This window comes from Atta colombica, unplaced genomic scaffold (genome assembly GCF_001594045.1).
Source record: "Atta colombica isolate Treedump-2 unplaced genomic scaffold, Acol1.0 scaffold274, whole genome shotgun sequence".
Classification (NCBI taxonomy): Eukaryota; Metazoa; Arthropoda; class Insecta; order Hymenoptera; family Formicidae; genus Atta; species Atta colombica.
The window spans coordinates 2,152,924-2,173,571 of NW_017259375.1; the positions used below are offsets into that span (position 1 = coordinate 2,152,924).

General features: G+C 30.6%; 2 protein-coding genes across 5 annotated transcripts in view; one reads left to right on the plus strand and one right to left on the minus strand.

The window, feature by feature from the left end:
* The window catches only part of LOC108689651, a 13,227-nt gene extending 7,413 nt beyond the window's left edge, over positions 1–5,814 (plus strand). The window contains exons 2-4 of the mRNA XM_018196508.1: positions 3,089–3,446; positions 4,643–4,971; positions 5,221–5,814. Coding sequence (XP_018051997.1) covers positions 3,110–3,446; positions 4,643–4,971; positions 5,221–5,361 — 807 coding nt within the window. The 5' untranslated portion in view covers positions 3,089–3,109 and the 3' untranslated portion in view covers positions 5,362–5,814. The remainder of the gene's footprint in view (positions 1–3,088; positions 3,447–4,642; positions 4,972–5,220) is intronic.
* Positions 5,815–6,577: 763 nt separating this feature from the next.
* LOC108689658 (deoxynucleoside kinase-like) lies at positions 6,578–8,975 on the minus strand. Of its 4 annotated transcripts, XM_018196519.1 has the most exons (5): positions 8,191–8,207; positions 7,970–8,055; positions 7,770–7,888; positions 7,100–7,349; positions 6,578–7,010 (listed from the first exon to the last, which is right to left on the minus strand). In XM_018196519.1, the coding sequence occupies exons 2-5, from the start codon at positions 8,013–8,015 to the stop codon at positions 6,688–6,690; spliced, it is 738 nt and encodes a 245-aa protein (XP_018052008.1). In that variant the 5' UTR covers positions 8,016–8,055; positions 8,191–8,207; the 3' UTR covers positions 6,578–6,687. The 4 variants fall into 4 exon arrangements, with proteins under 4 accessions (XP_018052008.1, XP_018052007.1, XP_018052006.1 ...); XM_018196518.1 differs by lacking the exons at positions 7,970–8,055; positions 8,191–8,207 and adding an exon at positions 8,970–8,975 and having other exon boundaries at positions 7,770–7,969; XM_018196517.1 differs by lacking the exons at positions 7,970–8,055; positions 8,191–8,207 and adding an exon at positions 8,566–8,598 and having other exon boundaries at positions 7,770–7,969.
* Positions 8,976–20,648: the final 11,673 nt, after the last annotated feature.

The following is a 20,648-nucleotide window of genomic DNA, read 5'->3' on the forward strand; positions in this document are numbered from 1 at the left end:
ATTGTAGATTGTAACACCGATAGAATTTATTGCAAATAAATCAATTTATGAATTATAAATTTATTATAAATTTTATCAGAATCAATTAGAATAGCCAAACTTGTCAACAAAGGAATAACACATACGTAATTACAAGTGCTTTCACACCTGCGAGACATCTGTAATTAAAAATATATTATCTGTAATAGGTATACGTAGAATCGCCTTATCAGTATAAATAATATAGTTCCGGGAAGTCTGCTGTAAATATAATGCAGTGAGAATAGATTTAGTCACAAAGGTACAGGATGTTTTGTAACTTTCAAAAATTTAGAAATCCACTGATAAAATCTAAAACGATTTTTTCATGATAACAATTTCATTGAACGCGATATTCTTTCATAATATTTTAAACAGATAGACAGACAGAAAAATTAATTAGTATTCTGTGTAAGTAAATAATGAAATTGCTTACTCAATTAAATGTTATTATTCATGAATTTTAAGTCGAAATAGTTCTTACTTTCCAAAATTAAATCTATGATATTACGCAATGATCATTATTTTTCATTTCATATTGTATATGAAAGATAAGTTTAATATAGAGTAGAATGTTATCATAAAGTTTTTAAATAAATAAATAGATAAATAAATTTTTTTTATACTTTTTTTACTTTTGTTACATTTTTGGTCGAAAATATTCCGAAGCAACTTAAAACTTGGGAATAAAAGTTTGCAAATTGACGCGTTAATATATTCATACAAGTGATCGGCAAATTATATTGTATATCAGAAGTGAACGAAGAAAAGTGCATATCAACTAATAACTAGATTACATATATTGGTAGTTTACACATTGAATATATTTACACAGTAGTATGTATTTAGAAATTTTAAGAGTAAGACATGCATATCACGCAGAGGGTCAACGTAATCTCGGATTTTTTTTAATAGAAACGTGACTGAGTAGAACGGAATTTCCAGCGATTTTTTTTTTCTTGATCGCCTCGGATGACTCAGATGAATCTTAAGTGCGATAATCATAAAACCTGATGTTTGTGGGACTTATCTATATTGTTTACATTTATTTATCTATAAAAAAAAGCGCGATGGAATTACCAATATTCAAATCGCGTAATTTGCTTCTTTTGTTTGAGCTTGGGAAAACGAATACTGGAATATCATGGAATTGTGAGATACATTTTTTTTATTTTGTATTCTCTAAATCTGAATCAGTGGATAAACACTAATTACCCAGTGGCACTAAGTACCCTTTGTACTGATAATCAGTGAAGTTCAACTAAAAAAGGAAGAATGTTTGAACATTATGTAACTAAAATATCGATATTTGTACGTTAATTTCAATCTTCCAATACCATATTCATTGAATTTAAACACTAAAACAAGATTAGTTAGATCACATGATAAAAATTAACTAGGTATTGCACATTTAATTCACTGATTACCAGTGACATTGGCACTGATATCAGTGATTATCCACTGATTCAGATTTAGAGAGTAATATTTTAGAAATATACTAACGAATGGATACGAAATTTTTTAAAATTTGACTGTTATATAATTGCGATGTTCGAATATTGTACGAATATTGTACGAATATAACAACTTCAAAAGATCTCTATCTTCAATAACATTCTAAATCTTCAACCGAACGTTTCATGTGAAATGTCACCTATACGTATTCAATTACAAGACTACAAGAATATTTTTTCAATTACAACACAATAGCGTTTCAATTTTATATTGCTAACTTTTTCGCAGACCGGAATATTATTTATTATTTTCAAAGAATAACTATGTAAGCGAATGATGCATGTTTGTATGCATCTGACAATAGCGCCGGAAGTATTATATATGGGATAAGTGGATTGTTAATTTTAGAATCGCATATAATTACGGTAATGGCTAATGGCACATCCGTGAGAGCAGAAAAACAGATTCATTCAACAGATTTTATTCATCTTCAATATAAATATCATAGAGCTTGTTTGTAATCAAAACAATTTCAATTTTATTACTACAATATAATCTTATAACTTATTAAATTAAGAGATAACCTAAAATATATATTGTCAAGTTAAAGACTACTAAAATTAAATTTTAAAAAATATGCGAGTTGAAAAAAAACGATAAAACTAATTTCCATAAAATGTTATACACTTTCGTGAAATATTTTTCCACGCTTTCGACAATGCTTCGTCATACTTTTGTTATGACTATAAACACGAGTTTCTCCGAGGAAAAATGCTACGCTTGGTTACTTGGCTGTATCTGTTTAACGAGAAAATAATGTAAGGAGTGTCTGGTTTGACGTTAGTTGCGGCATTGAGAAATATCGTATGTAGCAAATGTAAAACTTGAAAGCACATGATTTAAACCATGTTTTAAATATTGTACATTTTTTCTAATGTGCAATCTGCAAATATAAAAATTGGATTAACTCTCAAGCGCTACATTACGAGAACAATACACTTAAATATAAATATTCAATCTAATTCGGTTGCTTATAGCTTTTATATTGCAAACAATTTTTTTTTCAATCGAAAAACAATATACCAAGCCATTATGGAAAAAGCATTGGACAAAGAAAGAACTGAGTACATCATACTGAAAAAACAATTATTACTTATATTTATTATATTGTATTATTGTTTATTTTTAACATAATTAGTCGTGTATGTTTCTAACACACATTATATTTCAATTTTCCTTGTTCTCTTTAATGACTTATAATTAAATAAAAATGGATAATATTCTATACATCTTTTAGATAAATGCAAAAAATTTTTAATTGCGAAATAATTTGCACTAAATGTGTATATAAATAGCATTCACATTTATATTTAACGAATTTATAAAGCCACCTGAATTTACACCTTACGTGAATAATAAAGAGTTAAAGATAAATATGCATAACACGGCTTCTTTTATTTAATTATACATTAGAAATATTTTATTGAGATGCATTAAACGTCGCAATTATTCTTTATAATTTATAATCATGCTTATATTTCGTCCTTATTCAAAAATATTTCATCAGAACATTGTCTTTAAAGCACACATCTTAACGTTAAGACATCATTTGCAGGCATATCGAGCGTTTAAGAAAATGCCAATCCTGTCCCAACTGTCGCGCCGATTTCACGATATGTTGACGACAGACGCGAAACCAGATCCGCCGCGGACCGGAAGCTACATGCACAATCTTTCACCGACTTCGGACGAGGAATTGACGAAAACGCAATCGAAGTCGATGCCCGCTACGCCAGAAAAGGAGCAAGAGGACGTGATGTCGATGCAAGAACAAAAATCGATGCCGAATGGCGCAAGGCCGACGATACCTACCGATTTTTGTACAAAGCCGGAAGACTTCGGCGATACGAGGTCGACGGGCGAATCAAAGGAGTATAAACGACCAAGGACGAAAAAACCAAAATACAAATATTGTAAGTGTAAAAATGTTATCGAGCTGTTAACAAGCCTTTACATAATTTTAAATACGAAGCAATTTTAGAATTTTATTTTGTATTCAAGTATTTTTTACTGCGTTTATAACTTTTATCTAAAATATTTTTCCTTATTGCGAGTTATTTCGAAGTTTTTTTTATAGTGGAGAAGAATATTTTTGCGAAAATTTCTTTTTTTTACAGAAATAGACAATATGGAAATAATAATTTAATAAAAAATATCTTTGTGCGCAGAAACTTTTTGAAAATTTATTAGTGTGATTCTATAATTATGTGACTAGACTTTTTGGTTCTGTAAATGGAAATAAATCTCATTAAATAAATAAAAAGGCAAGATGCGATTAGAGATTACACAGTGTTAAGTAGGCATTTCGACAAGTTGACGTATGACATTTGCATTATTTATAATTAATTTAACGGTGATTCGGGAAAAGAATTGTTAAGAAACGAATGCCGCATAGACGTCGCGATTTTATCAAAATGAAAATACGCCGCTCCATATATTCCTCTTATAAATATTTGTATGATTGATGATGAGATGCCTTATCACGATTAAAAGCGTAAACTCGGGGAATACCAAATTGCCGATTTTTATTTGTAGAAATATTAAAAAAAAGGATACAAGATAGCATTTTTTTGGCTGTTGTGTATTTTTATGGTATTCGATTCTTTAAAAAACTGCAGTATAAATTATTCTATTCGCAAACCAATATTTTTTTAAATATGCAGTTTAATGCGCAATAACGTATATTCATATCATAAAATATTTTACGAGACTTTATCGTCTTAGCGGAATCGTAATAGCAGCCGAAATTTTATGTCATGCAAATCTTCCACTGCTTCCACTGCTTTCTCGGGATTATTCGTCGTGATGGAATAATATAATGCGTACGATAGTTGCAGTATTGAGTGATGATATCAAGGAATTAAAACTCGTTATCTAAGCACCCTAGTTACGCGATATCAGCGGAGAAGACGAATTTTTATAATCATGTAACGATTAATTAAAATATTGTATTAAAGACTGAATATTTCATCACGGAAATATTTAATGAATGCAACAGATTTCGCAAGAAAATTTCGTATGGCATCTCACTTTTTAAATAATTAAATGTAATTATAAATTTGCGATATTATCGATATTTTTTAAATAATTTTTTGAAATTAATTTTCAGCACAAGGCACGAATGTGGTAAATTACAACATAGTCAATTCCAATGGAGTGAAGATTGGCTCGCGCACGAGTTATATATGCAATGTGAATCAGTACCCGGCAAACAATAACGCAACGCAATCCGAGACGGCTTCGAAACCAAAGCATCGGCCGATGCCCAAGAATGTGGAAGAATTGAGCACGTGCGAAGAGGAGCTCGGATTCGATGATATGTTCATTCTTAAGACACACGTTGGACATGGATGGCGAGACGTCGCGAGAAGACTCTCGTATTCGGACGGACAGATCGATCAATTCGAAGAGAATTATAGACACAAGGGTATCGATGAGGTGAATATCGAACTCTAAGAATCAGATATTCTATCGCGAATGATTCATCAATCTTAGTAATTTTTTTATCAGACTAATCTTGTTTGAACAACATTTTGAAATTCATTCGTTTACGACCGATTAATTACTATTAATAAAATGTTAAGTATTACATGTGATTAAATGTTTTATGTGAAATTCACAAATTTCTTATAAATGTATACTAATAGCGAACAATTTATGTTAATTTTAATCCATGTGTGATTTCAGGTAATCTATCAGTTACTGCTTGATTGGAAGCAAGCTAATACACGAGATGCTCAACTCGGCACGTTAGTTAGCATACTATGGTCTTGCCAGGAGTATGACTGCGTCGAGCGATTAGTTTCAGCTCGCAAGAATCCGTCTTAGTTGGGCGCGGCAAATAAAAATCTCTATCTAACGCTTATATACGCTTACGTAAATGATTGTGATTATTTTTTTACTCGAAATATCATTTCACTGTTTTTATACATATTTTAGCGCATAAAGAGTTTATAGACGCATCATTTCAATTGCAAAGATCGTTTACATTCATCTAAATGTTAAATAGGCTGACAGAATATTGTTCTAGACTAATTCGTATTCAATCTTCGATATGACATTATATGAAATCGTATTGAGCCTGTGTTTTAAGTAGGAACATGATCTGGTTAATAATACATCACGGACGAACTTGTAACGTCGCTTTGCGCAATATACATGTGTAATATTCACACAGTGTGTGTGTGTGTGTGTGTGTGTGTGTGTGTGTGTGTACACATACATACATTTTTTTATACTTATCCCTAATTTTATAAAATCTAGTAGAAATAAACATGCAATTTTCCAAACAATATGTATTTCTTTTATCATTGTACAAAGTCCATATGTAAAAACATATGCCTTTGTTGATGTTACACAGTAAAATTACATCATTACATAAATTAAAATATACACATGTAGATACAATGTAAATAATAACTTCTTTCTTTCTTTCTATTCTTATATTTTTAAATTCTTAGATTTTATTATATAAATTAATATATATTCTATATATATTAATTTATCTAATATCATTTTTGTAATTCTTTCCTTTTAAACATCTTACAAAACAGTTTTATAAAAAAAGAATAAAAAATTTTTGGATATATTAAATATTCTAATATAATTACGCTCGTGTTTTCACAATTTTTTTGTAAGTAATTTATCATTTATCACGCAATATCTCCACAGATATTTTGTTTTCTATTTCTTTGATACTAACATTATTTTGTATTCAATGAATAGAATCTAGTACGTTACAAGGAATTTATTTAAATGTACAAAATAACTTAAAATATCAACAAATTTCTCTCATTAATAATAATTTAGAATAATAAAATAAATATCAATGATAATAATAAAATAAATTCAATTAATACACATTGAGTCAGATATAAATTTATCGTTAATAAATTAAATTACCTTTGTAATTTGAATACTGGCAAAATGTAAAATTAATCCTTTAATATAAAATAATTGGTCAATTACGTCGTATTGTCTTTAACATATTATTAATATGATGAAAAAAGAAATAAATATATGCAATAAAAGTAATAAATGCGGCCAGTAAAATGAAAATAGTACAATGTACGAAGTTGTAATAATTAATCAATTTAAATGCATGACAGGTTTGTTTCAATCGTATTTAAATTAATTATTATTTTTACTTTACGTTTAATCTGAAACAGCTTTAATTTTGGGTAGTACGCGATTTTTCGATACCGTAATCATCGTATTATTTACATCGCTTTCGTCTATTACCTTGCTGAAGATTTCATTTTTACATTTATCAAATTCTTCCACCATTTCATGTAGCTCTCGATCACCGTTTATCGTTATAATCGGCGATGGCAATGGCTTTAAAATTTGATGATAGAGCCAGTCATCATGGACCTGATGAATTTGCTTCAGATAGTCTAACGAGATGGCGTTCTCTTCTTTTCGACCTCGTTGTTTCATTCTTTCATACACGATCTCAGGTGTTGTTCTCAAATATACTATTTAGCAAAGAACAGAAATAAATTAAATAAATATATACAATAGATGTTTCTTCAATTATAATTTCTCATAAAATCCATACATGTACCTATTAAGTCAGTTTCTATATTGGCATTTTTCAAACACCAGTCATACCAATTTTCTAATATTGTAACTTCAACATCACGTAGTATATTATTGCGTTTTAAATTTTCAACGAAGCACATTGCACTGTAGACAGATCTCTCCATGATTTTGTATGGCGAGGGTGTTTTACAAGTGTGCAATTGGAGCATAGTTAATTGTACGTAAGATTGAAACAAGAAAGCATAGCGAGATGGTTCGCTGTACATTAATTCCTGCAATGCATTTTTGTAATGTTTAATTCAATTTCTATTCTTCGTTATTAATATAGATATATATAATAATATAATATTAATATTATCATGACATCTACATTAATTATTAATATAAGCACAGTAATATTTTATATAAAATATATATAGTTCATAATTCTAAGATATTAATTTAATTATTTTTTTGTATTATTGTTATATATGCGCGTTTATTTGATATAACAATCTCAGACATTTTTTAATAAAGATAGACACTATATTGTGCTTAATAATATTAATATGTTAAATAATCACTCGATATAACATTTCTGCATTTTCTTATTTGTTATGAAGTCTTTTTAAATAATTAAGATTTAACAACAAAAATAAATATTTATATTAAATTATTTCTTAAGTTTTAAAGGAAAATATTTTCTGTCTCACCAGTAGATTTGTCCCACATATATCACGCCAAAGTTCAACAGGTTCTTCTAATACAGTAACATTGTCGAATTTCTTGAAATGACTTAAAAATGTTGTTTTACCACTTCCAATGTTGCCCTCTATGCATACAGTGAAAGGACGTTTATATAGTTTACCAATAGAACCAGACATTTTGATAAAGGCTTTAAGAGCTTCTTTACCTAAACAGATGACATACTTGATTTCATTACTTAGTACTGAAAACATACTAAGGATCTGCTTGGCTCAGTAAGAAATACCTCATATACTGCAAATAGTAATAGGAAGTCTACAATAAGAGTTATAGCGGTATAAGTCTTAAATTGTAGGAAACCAATCATAGTCAAGTTTTCATATTGAACTAATTGATTAATCTTCTACAATTTAAAATTCTATGACTCACCGCAACTTCTATCCTTGTAGACTCTGTATTACAATATACTTTAAATAACAATATTTTTCTAGAATTAATTTATCAACAGTATAGATGTGAAACATATATTTTAATCAACACAATGAAAGAATATTATATGTCTTTAAATATCGACCATCTTATCAGTTAGAAAATATGTAATATATGTAATCTTATCAAAAATTTTCTTTTGTACATCTTGATTTTTAATTTAGTTAAATTAATATTTAATATTTATTTTTACTTAATTTATGTGCGCAAAGCCACACAGTAACAAATTATTAAAATTATTGAAATATTTTCATCGATCAGACAATTAAACTCCATTTCAATTCTCAGTCACATTTACAACATTTTGTCACTTACCAAGAGATTATTGCACGAGATGTTTATTCGTTTACGATTCAAAACTGACTCCTAAATCAACGTGAATCGAATAACAACATGTGTGACCCGATACAGTGTACGAATGCAGTAACTTTTGATGAAAATGCAGTTTCAAAAGTAACGATTCTTGATCTTTCAGCTCGACAAGGCGGGAATGACACCAATGAAGACGAACACAGACAATGAACCAGCGCGCAACTTTCCCGCCGAAACAAAACATAAGCGCCATCTCGAACAGATAAGCCCGTCTGATCACCTATACAACCTGTACTTTCTTCCCTCATGATAAAATACACAAATGTACACCTTTATCGCGAAGGAAGTGTAACTAAATCAACCAAATCTAATAGAATACACACATGCATAACCAAATATTCGCGTACGTGATGATATTTAGTAAAAGCAGAGAATATTTTGAGCGAATAATATCTCTCGATTTTCGCTAAACTTCCAACTTCACAGAGCGATGTCGATTGCCAGATGATGAATCAATCAGTCGAGCGAGTCGAAACATTCGTAGCTTCTGATTTCTCGAATGCTGCAACATGATCTAGAAATGCTACCAACTGAAATACAATAAATTACGAGGGAGAGAATCGACAGTTCCGCTGAACCGGCAATCTATGCCGAAGGGTATGAACAATAAAAAGAAACGATAAATGATTTAGAATCGCAAGGATATTAGAATAGAAGTATAAATTTCAGCGTTTCACAAACTGTAACTGTTACAGAACAAAAAAATTCTCCAGTAATAAATACTTTATCTTATAGCCAATCACGTTAAAAAAATTTTTCGATAAATACCCTTCACGTGCATTAACAACTCAAAACCATAAATGCATTGCATGCTTTGCATTCGATGATACAAATCGACACAAGTCGATTTTATCTTTGCTATTCATTGATTCCAAGAAAAGAAAATGTTTATCGCTTTGATCATTAAATAGAAAAGCATCCATTATTGTCTTGAATGTGCTGAATGCACGCTTAGCTACGTCATTGATGCACTTGCTGACTTAATTACTGAGTGACAAAATGAATACATGAGACAAATGATGCAATAACTGCGTTCGTTGTTACACGATTCTGTATCCTACCACTAATATTCTATAATTAATACTAATTCGCTAGTGTTCATTATATCAGCGTCATTACATCAAATCGTGATAACACGTTATCAATGTATACCGTACTCACCGGCGGAAGCCATCATTGTAATCTGTTGATTACAACACAAGACTCGTTGTTTGACAAGGAAATTTAGCATAATGCTCAGCAGCTGTCATTCATTATCGTTTCTACGTTTCTGCTATTTCTGATACTTAATCACTTGGGCTGTAGTCAAAGTCTCGCTGCAAATGCTTTGAAGTGTTTGATGGACCAATTAGAAAAAAGAATTTTACAAACTGACCTATTAAAAAACGCTTTAAAGCATTTGCAACATCGCGTTGATTATATCCTTGATATAACAATGCAACTGACAAGGATTCTGAGCGTGCGTGCGACATGCGGATGAATACACGTTACGACAAACGATGCTAACAATATAATAATAAGTATACTTATTATTGATTCACTCGGAAGATACATTATGGACAGCCGATCGATGAGAGACCGCCGTTGACGATATTACCACTGGAGATAATATTTGAAAAAAAGTATATCATAATCGTATCTTCTCAGTTGGAATAAAAACAGTCACATTAAAAAGGATGATAAAATGGGAAAAAATGAAAAAAAATTAATGTTCAATAAACGAGGAATATCGTTTCAAATAAATATACATATATCAGCGGAAACAAATGTATTACATTTGTTTCCGCTGATATATGTATATATTGATAAAATTGTACAATAGAATATAAAAGGAAGAAATTGATATTTTTTTTATCACTACTGTTATAATCTATAATATTATGCGGTAATGCATGTGCAGTATCGTCTATTTAAAAAAGTGAAAAATATTTAATTTTAAGAAAATAAATAGTTAAAAAGCTATTTATCTTGAATTTAGCTTCCTAATTTAATTACATTACAAAATTAGAAATATTATTATAAGAAACATCTATATTTTAATGAATATATAGTAATGAATACATAGTAAGTACTTTATATCTGCAACATTATTAATTAACTAGATATTGTATTAAAAGAAGGGACTTAGTTACTGCGGAATATATTTTTAATTATGAAATAAATGAAAAATTAACGAAGAAGATATACGTTTATAGAATTTTATTTTCAATTTTTTAATTAAATAATGTATTAAAATATTAATTAAGTTATTGGAGAGGACACTTTTCCATGATATAAATTTAAAAAAACTAAAGGAGAGATAAACAGTTGAAGACTTTATCTTCTATTTCACTTTTTAATTAGATACTATATTAAAAAAAGAAAAATTAGCAATAATTTAGCGATAAAATAAAAATTAATATAATTACAAGCTTTGTAATCGAAGCCTGGATTTTTACGAAGAAATCATTTTAAAATGATAATATCTTTAAAAGAACTCAATATCTTGAAAGTGATACCTTTGTCTTTATATTTTCAAGGATACTCGTCAAACTAACGACTTTAATGAAAATGTCACGTCTTTGTTCACATTTCAGTGATCTTTACGTGCCTTTACACATCAGCACATGTGGTCGACTATAATCTCCGTCAAAGTACGCCGCCTCATGAACGAAAAGTGGCACAAACGTAGTCCGTTTTTGATTTATACCGCTGAGAGCGGTCCTAGTTACAGCTGGAAACGTATATCCGGGACCAGAGAAGTATCTGGGATGGGAGTGTGTGTGTGTGTGTGTGTGTGTGTGTGTGTGTGTGTGTGAGACTAGCTGCTATAAAGAATTCGTGGCTTTGAAAGTGGCCGCGACGCAAAACTTATATCTACTAGATGACTTTTATTAGAATCCTCCCGTGTCCTTTACTCAGAGAAAAAGGTTTAACGATATGTCCAACGTTATAATATATTATATAGAATTTTTTATTTATGAGAGGCAATAAAAATAGATACAAATGGAACTATTTTTCTGTAAATTCTCTGTAAAAGAATTTTTGGATTTTCGAGGGTACCGCGACGTAAAACTTGCAAATTTGCTAGATCACCCTCATTATAATATCCTTATCTTTAATCAAGCTTCTTTGATTATAAGGTTTTAAATTATTCTGATTTTTAAGTTTAATTATTACATATTGTAATATATATGAAATTGGATTAAGAGACAATAACGAATAAAAATGATTATTTAAGTTAAAAATTCTTGTTCTTTGAAAAATGGCAGAGACTTGTATTTACACTGAGAGAAAAATATTTGTTATGATATTCATTATGAAATAAACATTATTTAATACAAAATAAAATGTTATTCCTAGCAAATAAACAATCTATTTTATTTTTTATTAACGAGATGTATTTTATAAAAATGTGTATTTAGCCATCACAGTGTGATGCAAATTTGCAAATTGCAAATTTTTGCAAATTTTTAAGCTTACTAGATTATATTCGTGAAATTTGCTCTTGATTCAAAAAGAATTTCATTTGACGACTCATGATATATAATGATATATAATAAAAAAAATAACATACGGAAAGAATTGATGCAATAAAAAGAAACTTTAAATATGGTATGTGCTCTTCAATACGATTATTCGCACGCTTGAGTGCGATAAATCTATATTCATTGTGTAACGAGCGAGAATAATTTTCGGTGGAGGTAAATATGACGAGAAACTGATTCTTAAATCATCGTGTCTTAAATCACCAAAGATAACGTGCTTAGAGATATTTGAATTTCCGTCGAGTTCCGGACGTTTCCATGCGGTTTGCGACGTACACGAACTGTCCAATGTCTATTTTGAATCCCGGAGTATTTATAAACTTACCTTTACCGGCGAGAAATACAACGTGGCTCTTGTGTAAATGGAATCTCTGTCGATCATGCTGTTAATCACGTTTTAGCGCCAGATCTAATTCCAATTGAACATATTATTGCGACCACTACGATCACGTGAATTATTTTTCAGTTGTTTCTTTGATCAAATTTCGATATTTGCTTTCGATATCTGAATTAGCGCTTAAAAATTTATACTATAGATTAATAAATATGTTATAATTTCTTAAATATAATAAACTATTCTCTTCCTTTATAGATTTACCTTCACTGACGTGTAGAAGTATAACGTGGCCTTTGCATAAATGGAACTGCTGTCGATCTTGTCATTGGTCATGATTTTGTAGTAGACGATCTAATCGATCTCATACTTATCGCATCTACATTTCGTACGATCAATATTAATCAATTATCTTTCAGTGTTGTTTTCTCGAATTTCGATATTTATTGAGTTAGCGTCAATTATCGCTTAAACATATTATAATTTATAATGTATTAAATATTATAGTTTTTTCAGATGTTCAACTATTCTCTATTCTTTTATAAATTCATCTTTATCGATGCGAAATATCATAACTTTAATTTGTAAATAAATATTTGTAAATAAATATTTGTCAAATTAATATTTAAACATTTATATTATAGAGATTATTACATATACTATAGGTTCAATTCTTCTCTTCTTGTAGCTGCGCACTAATATTCCTGATATATTTTGGCTTCCATCCATCCTCGTCAATCATCGCCTTGACAATTGGGAATTTCTTCCTATGTTTAATGTCTCTGATTTTATTTAGAAAATAGTACTCGTTTTTAATTGTATCTATTTTTATTTCGATATAAATATAAGATATAAAACAAAAGAATGACTTATAGATATTATTTGATGCGTTTTTAAAGACGCGTATCTTAAGAATCTTCAAGTATCTTCTTGATAAAATGCGGTCTGCATCTCTTCTCTAAGACCAGCAGTGGATTAATCATCTCGTATCAAGGCCTTTACATTCATGCGGCCCTGCGGGGATGAGCCGAATGGTCAGCCAAGGGATTCTTGGGATAATCTCGGAAAAGCGGGATAAATAACCAGACGGTCGGCAGACTGATCCGTTTACTCGTTTATATTTGGATGATGAGGCCTTCTCTCGGCCATCGTCGCGGCCGCACAAATTGTATCAGTGTGTCATTTCGTGTCGCAATTTTATGCAATTTCACTGACATCACGGCTGTTCTTCCCGATCTAAGTCGCATCGGTGGAAAGTGGAAATCCGAGTGAAGCAAATCTGACGGCTTGTTCTCTTCTCATATTCTCTTCTCAATCGACGAAAGGAAATGTGTCCTCTTCCGAAGCAACGTTTCCTAGAAAGCGTTCTACATATATTTTCATTCTTTTACGTAAAAATTTAAAATATTATGCAAAATATCATTGCTATCAGCGAATTCGGTTGAACAGGCGTTGGTGCCTATTAAAGCTGTTGTACACTGATTTAATCTGTGTGAAAGTAAATATTTCGAATTATAAAATATAAATTTTACTTAACAGTGCAATAAAATGTATTTAGAATTTCATGGTTTAATCCGTTTTTATATTAAATACATATTTTTACGTCACTTTGTGTACGACTATAATTTGTATCAGCGTGTACTGAGTGCATCCAATTGAATTCGCTATATACAATATATGCTCTATATATATATACACACATACATATTGTATAATGAATTACTCTTAAGTACGTTTTCACAATATATGAAATTCATTCATGAATTTCTTGGTAACTTAATCTTTAGATAATCATATATTTGTGAAAATGAATTTTAGAATTTTCTTTGAATTCATTTTAAATACTCTACATGCAATCGATTGTGGAACTTGATTTTAATCGATATTGACGGGTGAACCCGAACAGTTTTTTCTTTATTAGTGTTATGAAAAATTGTAACAAAATTGTTTTCACAACCTTATATAATTTTAAGTCAACATAATTTTATTCTTCGGATTTTGACTTTTAAAATAAAAAAAAAGACATTCAATTACGTTAAGCAAAGATATATTAATTTAAAGTACATTGGACTCGCGAATATTAGTTAAAAAAAGTTTTGGAATGAATATCGATTAGCGTTAATTGTTGTACGTGATATTTGTATGATTGTGATTTATTATCTAGTTGAGCGACGCCTTCGGGAACCGCGGTATACATCCGTCAAATCTTTTTTCATTTTCTTTTTTCGTGAAACGAGAACGTAGAGATTCGGCGACGACCGAGGCTTCACGGAGCGAGAGAATCTCCCGCGCGTTTCCCATGACAGGATGGACGGATTCATGCCACGTGATACTGTTTTGACTGATACACGCCTGCCAGTAGAATCCCATCGCAAGGAAAAACGAAACTAGAGATGGAGAGGATGGAACAGAAAACGAGGAAGGGAACTATCTCGCGACTTGCCCCCGTGGGACAAAACGCACAAACGCTCCTCGTCCTTCTTGTCATATGAAACGTCATTGTGAAAAAGAACATCTCGGAAAACATTTTGACTTTTTCTTATACTGAACATGATTCCATCGTAGGATGGAGCAAAGGTTCTAATTATTAACATCCATCGTGACATCTCTCACGAGATTTTATGACGAGTCAGAATTACTATGTATATAATTTCTATAAAATACATTTTAAGTTCTTTAAATTTTGTTAGATAAAAGAGAAGTTCTGATTTACATTAAATTGCATTGGCATTTTCGTGGGTCAATCGTCAAGTATAATTATTAAGTTAGAGATTGGTGAAAGAGGTCTAATATCCATTTCTGCCAATATAGATAACTTCAATTGGATCAATTTGGTTTAACTTACTCTTCATCTTTTTCTGATTCTTAAAACTAGAAAAAAATAAAAAGTTAAACCAAGATTAAAGTTAACCTAAATTGATAAAAATGAACATGAGTCTTATCGAAATTGCTTTCAATTAAATATTATGACTTCTACAATTTTCATGACACGTCATGATTTTTAAACCAATGTTATAACATTGTTATGGACCCATTTAATTCATTCATGCTTAAGACGAAGACATTTGCAACTGATATGTGTTTTTCGAACGATTTAGATATACATAATTTTATTTATTTTGAATTTAAAAAATAAAAAGAAAAAAACAAGAAGATCGATTCCATGCTGAAGAGCAAACTTCAAATTTAATTCTAAACAAATTTTCTAGAATAACAGAATCAATTTTTTTCTAATTTCAGACTTAATGAAACATAAATTGCTTATGGTAAGACTAAATTCGCAATTAGATTAAATTAAAAATTCGAAACAATAAATTGCAATAATCACCGTCTGCCTTTTAACATAACCTAATAGGATACTTCCCGTTGCATATGCAGGCCGCAATGCGTTTGAGCGCCATTTGCCCTTTGGCCCTTGCTAATTTGTGAGTGACCTTAAGTTTCAATTATATGAGATCGTTTTATATGACGTTAAAAAGCGCCCTTTACGATTCGACGTCCGGTTGGCGGGCGAGAACAAACAATTTAGATCATGCTATACCCGCTTTTAATTCCCGGGATTCCACTTAGACGATTTTACACCGCCGGTTAATAAAACTATCGACTAATTGCTGGCGAGCGCCACGCTTATTACCGATGTCTCGAATTTCAAAAGAAAAAATTCTCATCGCATTATCAAGAGTATGCAGTCGAGGTCCAGTCCCAAAACACGTGTCGATCTATATATAACTGACTGAAACACGCGCACCCTTCTGATCTCTATGCTTCAAGCTCGACAATAGTACTATATAATTTAATTTAACATACTGACATTTGTGAAATAATAGACCCTGAATGCCATACTCGATGATATATTCGGTTTTTTTTTTAATAGTCTTTTTCGAAAACCTCTGTTTACTTCATTGCTTATAACTTTTTTTTATTAACAAAGATACATACATTTGCTTGATATTCTTTACTCACTTCAATTCACTGTATTCCTACATGAAGGTTCGATTGAAAAAAATTTATTATAATACGTTAATTTTTATTTAAAAGTTATAAGTAATCAAAGTTTGGTTGGGTACGTCATGCATATTGCAGTGTGTTCCACTCGAGAAAACGATAGCGTGATATTGAAGAATTAGAAAAAATTAGTAAGATATTATAAAAAATAGCGCATTTTACTGAATGGCATAATATCATTGATTTCTTGATTCTCAATCATTACTTAACATTAGGATCATTTAACAAAAAACCAAACCTAAAACTAACAAAAGAAGTCTAAAATAATTCTATCAACTTTAAGTTCAATTTTCGATATTCCTTCATCTACAATCGCTGTTTTATTCTCTCCGTTTGTAATCTTTTTTTTTTCAGTTCAAAATTTTGTATTCTGTTCTAAAAATGGGAAAATTCAGAAATACTTTTCAATAACTCTCGATAATGTAACAATTATCGAATATACATTATAAAATATTTAGAGGAAGGGAATCAAACTTCGATTTCCTTTATTTCAGAAAAATTAGAGAGTGAATTTCGCTTGTGCCAAAAAAGACGAAGGATTATGATAAGTATATAACTTCAAATTCATCAGTAGTTTTCTTCTAATAGTAGAACTATATAACTCGCTAAATAACATTCAATATATAAAAGAACAATAAAAGAATGTTATTATGTGTTAAATGAATTGATAAAATTCCAATCTTGGTACTTTGATCCCCATTTTATTGGAAGTTCAACATCAGACGGTTCGTACCCGATGTTCAACGTGCGCTAAGCGACTTACGGTGTTTGCAGTGTGCGTCGACGGAAATAGCGTTACAGCCAAACAGCGTGCAGAGAAAAGAAGATAGAGAGCAACGCGGAGAGAAGCGTCACGCACGAAGGAGAGAAGAAACCTTCAAGTTCTGCCCAGAAGAAGACGAAAGAGAGAGAGAGAAAGGCGTGGCGAAATGGACGCGGTGAGAACGACATGGAACGAATTTCCGAAACGAAACCAAGAAGGAGGAAAGCAAAGGAGGAAAGTAAAGGAGGAAAAGTGAAGAGACGTTTCGAAGGCGAATGGGACAGGCACAGCGGTGGAGAGAAGACAGGCACAGAGAGGACGAAAAGGAAGAGACAAAAAAGGAATAAAGGGAATACGAAGAGCGAGAAGAAGCATAGTAGATTCTTCCTTTTCTAGAGGGACAGGTGCACGCCTCTATTTTGGCGATGTCGGCCGAATGTTCAGTCCAATCTCGTAGAGCGAAATCGCAACATTCCGCCACACAGCTCCTCCGCACAAGCAAGCTCTTCGACCGCTTCTCCTTGGTCTCTTCCGATCTTTCTTTAACCATGCGAGCTTGCGACATCTTCGTGGTATGTCGCTCCTCTGATTTTCCACCCTGTCTCATGTATACGAAAATTACATAATGCATCGTTTAATGATTTTCTCTGATGTCGTTTTTAGAATCTTTCAATAATTCTTCGAAATTTATCTTGAGTATTATAAAAGCTTCTTTCTCACAATGTTAAATATCAAAGGAGTAATGATAATCCTTTCAGTTAAATAACAATTTATTATTTTTAACTTCATATATGTCAAAATTAATCCATTTCTGTGGTTACCTTCAAAGTAAACATTAACATATACATTTAGTAAATAATAAACTATTAGATGTGGGAAAAAGTTCGTGGCGTTTTTTTAATGCCATTTAACGGGAAAAAACGCCATGAACTTTTTTCCATACCTAATAAATTCGAATCAAATTTAGTACATTTTCTAACGATGACGAGTAGGAACAATGATGAGCTACAAAAATAATTAAAAATAATTCAAATTGGATTGTAAAATTTGACATTACAAATTTAATAGTGCAAAAATATAAATATAATTAATTAATTTTATGCAAATAGAACACGCTGAGCATATTTTCGACACTTCTAACGAATAAAATAAAAGAAATATAAAAACTTTTTATTTCTGTGTTAAACTTTGGAAAGATAAAAGTTCCCAAAATATCACGAGAAGTTCAAAAAATCTTGTAATGTGACTTCAAAGCAATTCGTTTAAGTGGACTTCTCAAAGATACTAGTAACACTGTAAGATACTACGTAAAGAGACAAAATTGCCAGTTAAATTTATCTAGATTTCCATATTGTGTTATAATTAAAAATAGGTATGTACACTGTACAAAGTGAAAATAATAATGGCAATTTATAAATATGTAATTTTACTGGCTTTTAATTTTACTCAAATTATTTAATGTAAAATTTAATAGCTTCTCTCTCTCTCTCTCTCTCTCTCTCTCTCTTCTTCATTATTACTCTTATAGAGTTATTATATCAATTGTAATATAAACAAAAATAATTTTAACGCATTTCAAATAATTAAATACATTAGTATTACTATTTATAGATTTACTGTATCTATAATAAGAACATCCACGAACATATAACCACGATAACTACGTTCTGCTTTTGAATAAAGCATTTTGAACTTTAAGTAAAGCTTCTCGTCGATTTAATTTTCATCATATTTCACATGAAATAATAGCTCTCAACAGAGTTTATGTATGAAAACATTGTAGCTTACATCCGATTAGCCCGTTCACATAAATTTTGACGATGGTTAAAATTAAAAAGTTATTTCACTCTGTCGTTGCTTCTTCCACTTTGTTTGTTTCTCGTGCGATGGTCCTATATCTTTCTCGCCCGCATTTGAGTTAAAAGCAAGAAAAAGGAAAAAGAAAGAATCGCTTTATGCCTCCATACGTGGAATGACGAAAGGAATAGCTACGAAAACTCGAAGAATTCGGGAACGCTGAATTCTCAGCGCCAGAAAATGCGAAACGACGGCGTCTCGCATCGGCATCTTTCTCCGTGATGCCGTTGTATTTCGCTGCTTTCTTTCTCGATGCTATTTTCTAGTCGCTTTACATGCCACGTTATTCTCGCGCGTGCCGAAAGCGCCGCGCGATCCACGGTCGAAATACCGATGCAAGTATATGTCGAATGTAGAAGAATTCCGTCTTAATTAAGGCGGCAACTTTTAACGAAAAGCAATTACGCATTTTATAGAATGATAGTAATATTTTCATCGAATCAATCATTTTTTCATGGAAAAAATGATTTAGCTGAAATATTTAAAAATGTAGGAAAATACACACAGATCTGAAAATTTAATTAAAAATAAAGCATAATAAAGTGTAATAAAAAAATGTGACATTCCAGCAATTTGAAAGTCCTATTAGTTGTTTAGACAATAATTATTTTAATATTAATTGTTAAGATAATATTAATTTTTCTAATTTTTTTGATCATCTAACAACACGATTTCTAGACCTTTATCTAAATTTTTAATATACTTTTTCTTATACATGAAAAAAAAGGTGGAATAATAATTTTTATCTTATAAGATTTGTAAAAATATTCTGGTATTTTTGCGGAACTTTTGACAAACTTTACTTACTTCAAAGTAAAAATAGCACAGATGTAAGATAAAAATAAAGTACATTACAATTATAATAAATCTATTTAAGTTATTTTATAATAATGTACATCATATTATTCTCAAGATTGTAAACATGAACTCCAAATTGTATATACTTGTACTTTTTACCGCGCAATAAAGTAAATTTTGTCAGTCGAAATAAAAAGTACTTCCCAATAAAGTAAATTCTATTGAGATATATGGTAATTTAGATTTGTTTTACGAAATGTATAAAGTATCTTACAATATTTAATGTTCGCTCATTTATCAGAAAAATAAAATAAATCTTACATAAGTGAAGCCCTGGCTCTATATAATAAATTTTATGGACTTGTCAATTCCATAAAATTTAGAATCCTAGCGCATACTATTCTACATTTTTCTATGTATATAAAAAGATCAATTATTCTTTTATTAATGATACTTTTATTATAAAATAAACTGAAGATACTTTTTAAATAGAGTTTCTGACTATGTATTAATCTTTTTCTTTTACTGCTTGCCTTGATCTAGCCGCTTTCTCGTCCTCATTAATTTCATGCCACGGTTGACCGGTCCGAGGGAAGAGGACCCCACGCCGCTAAGTGCGAACGAAAAATGTTAGACGCCAACGAGAAATGTGACGGAATCAGGACTCATGCGTACACACACATACATACACATGGATATATATACACAGTATTGAAGCCGCAGCATGTGTCAGTTGGACTGA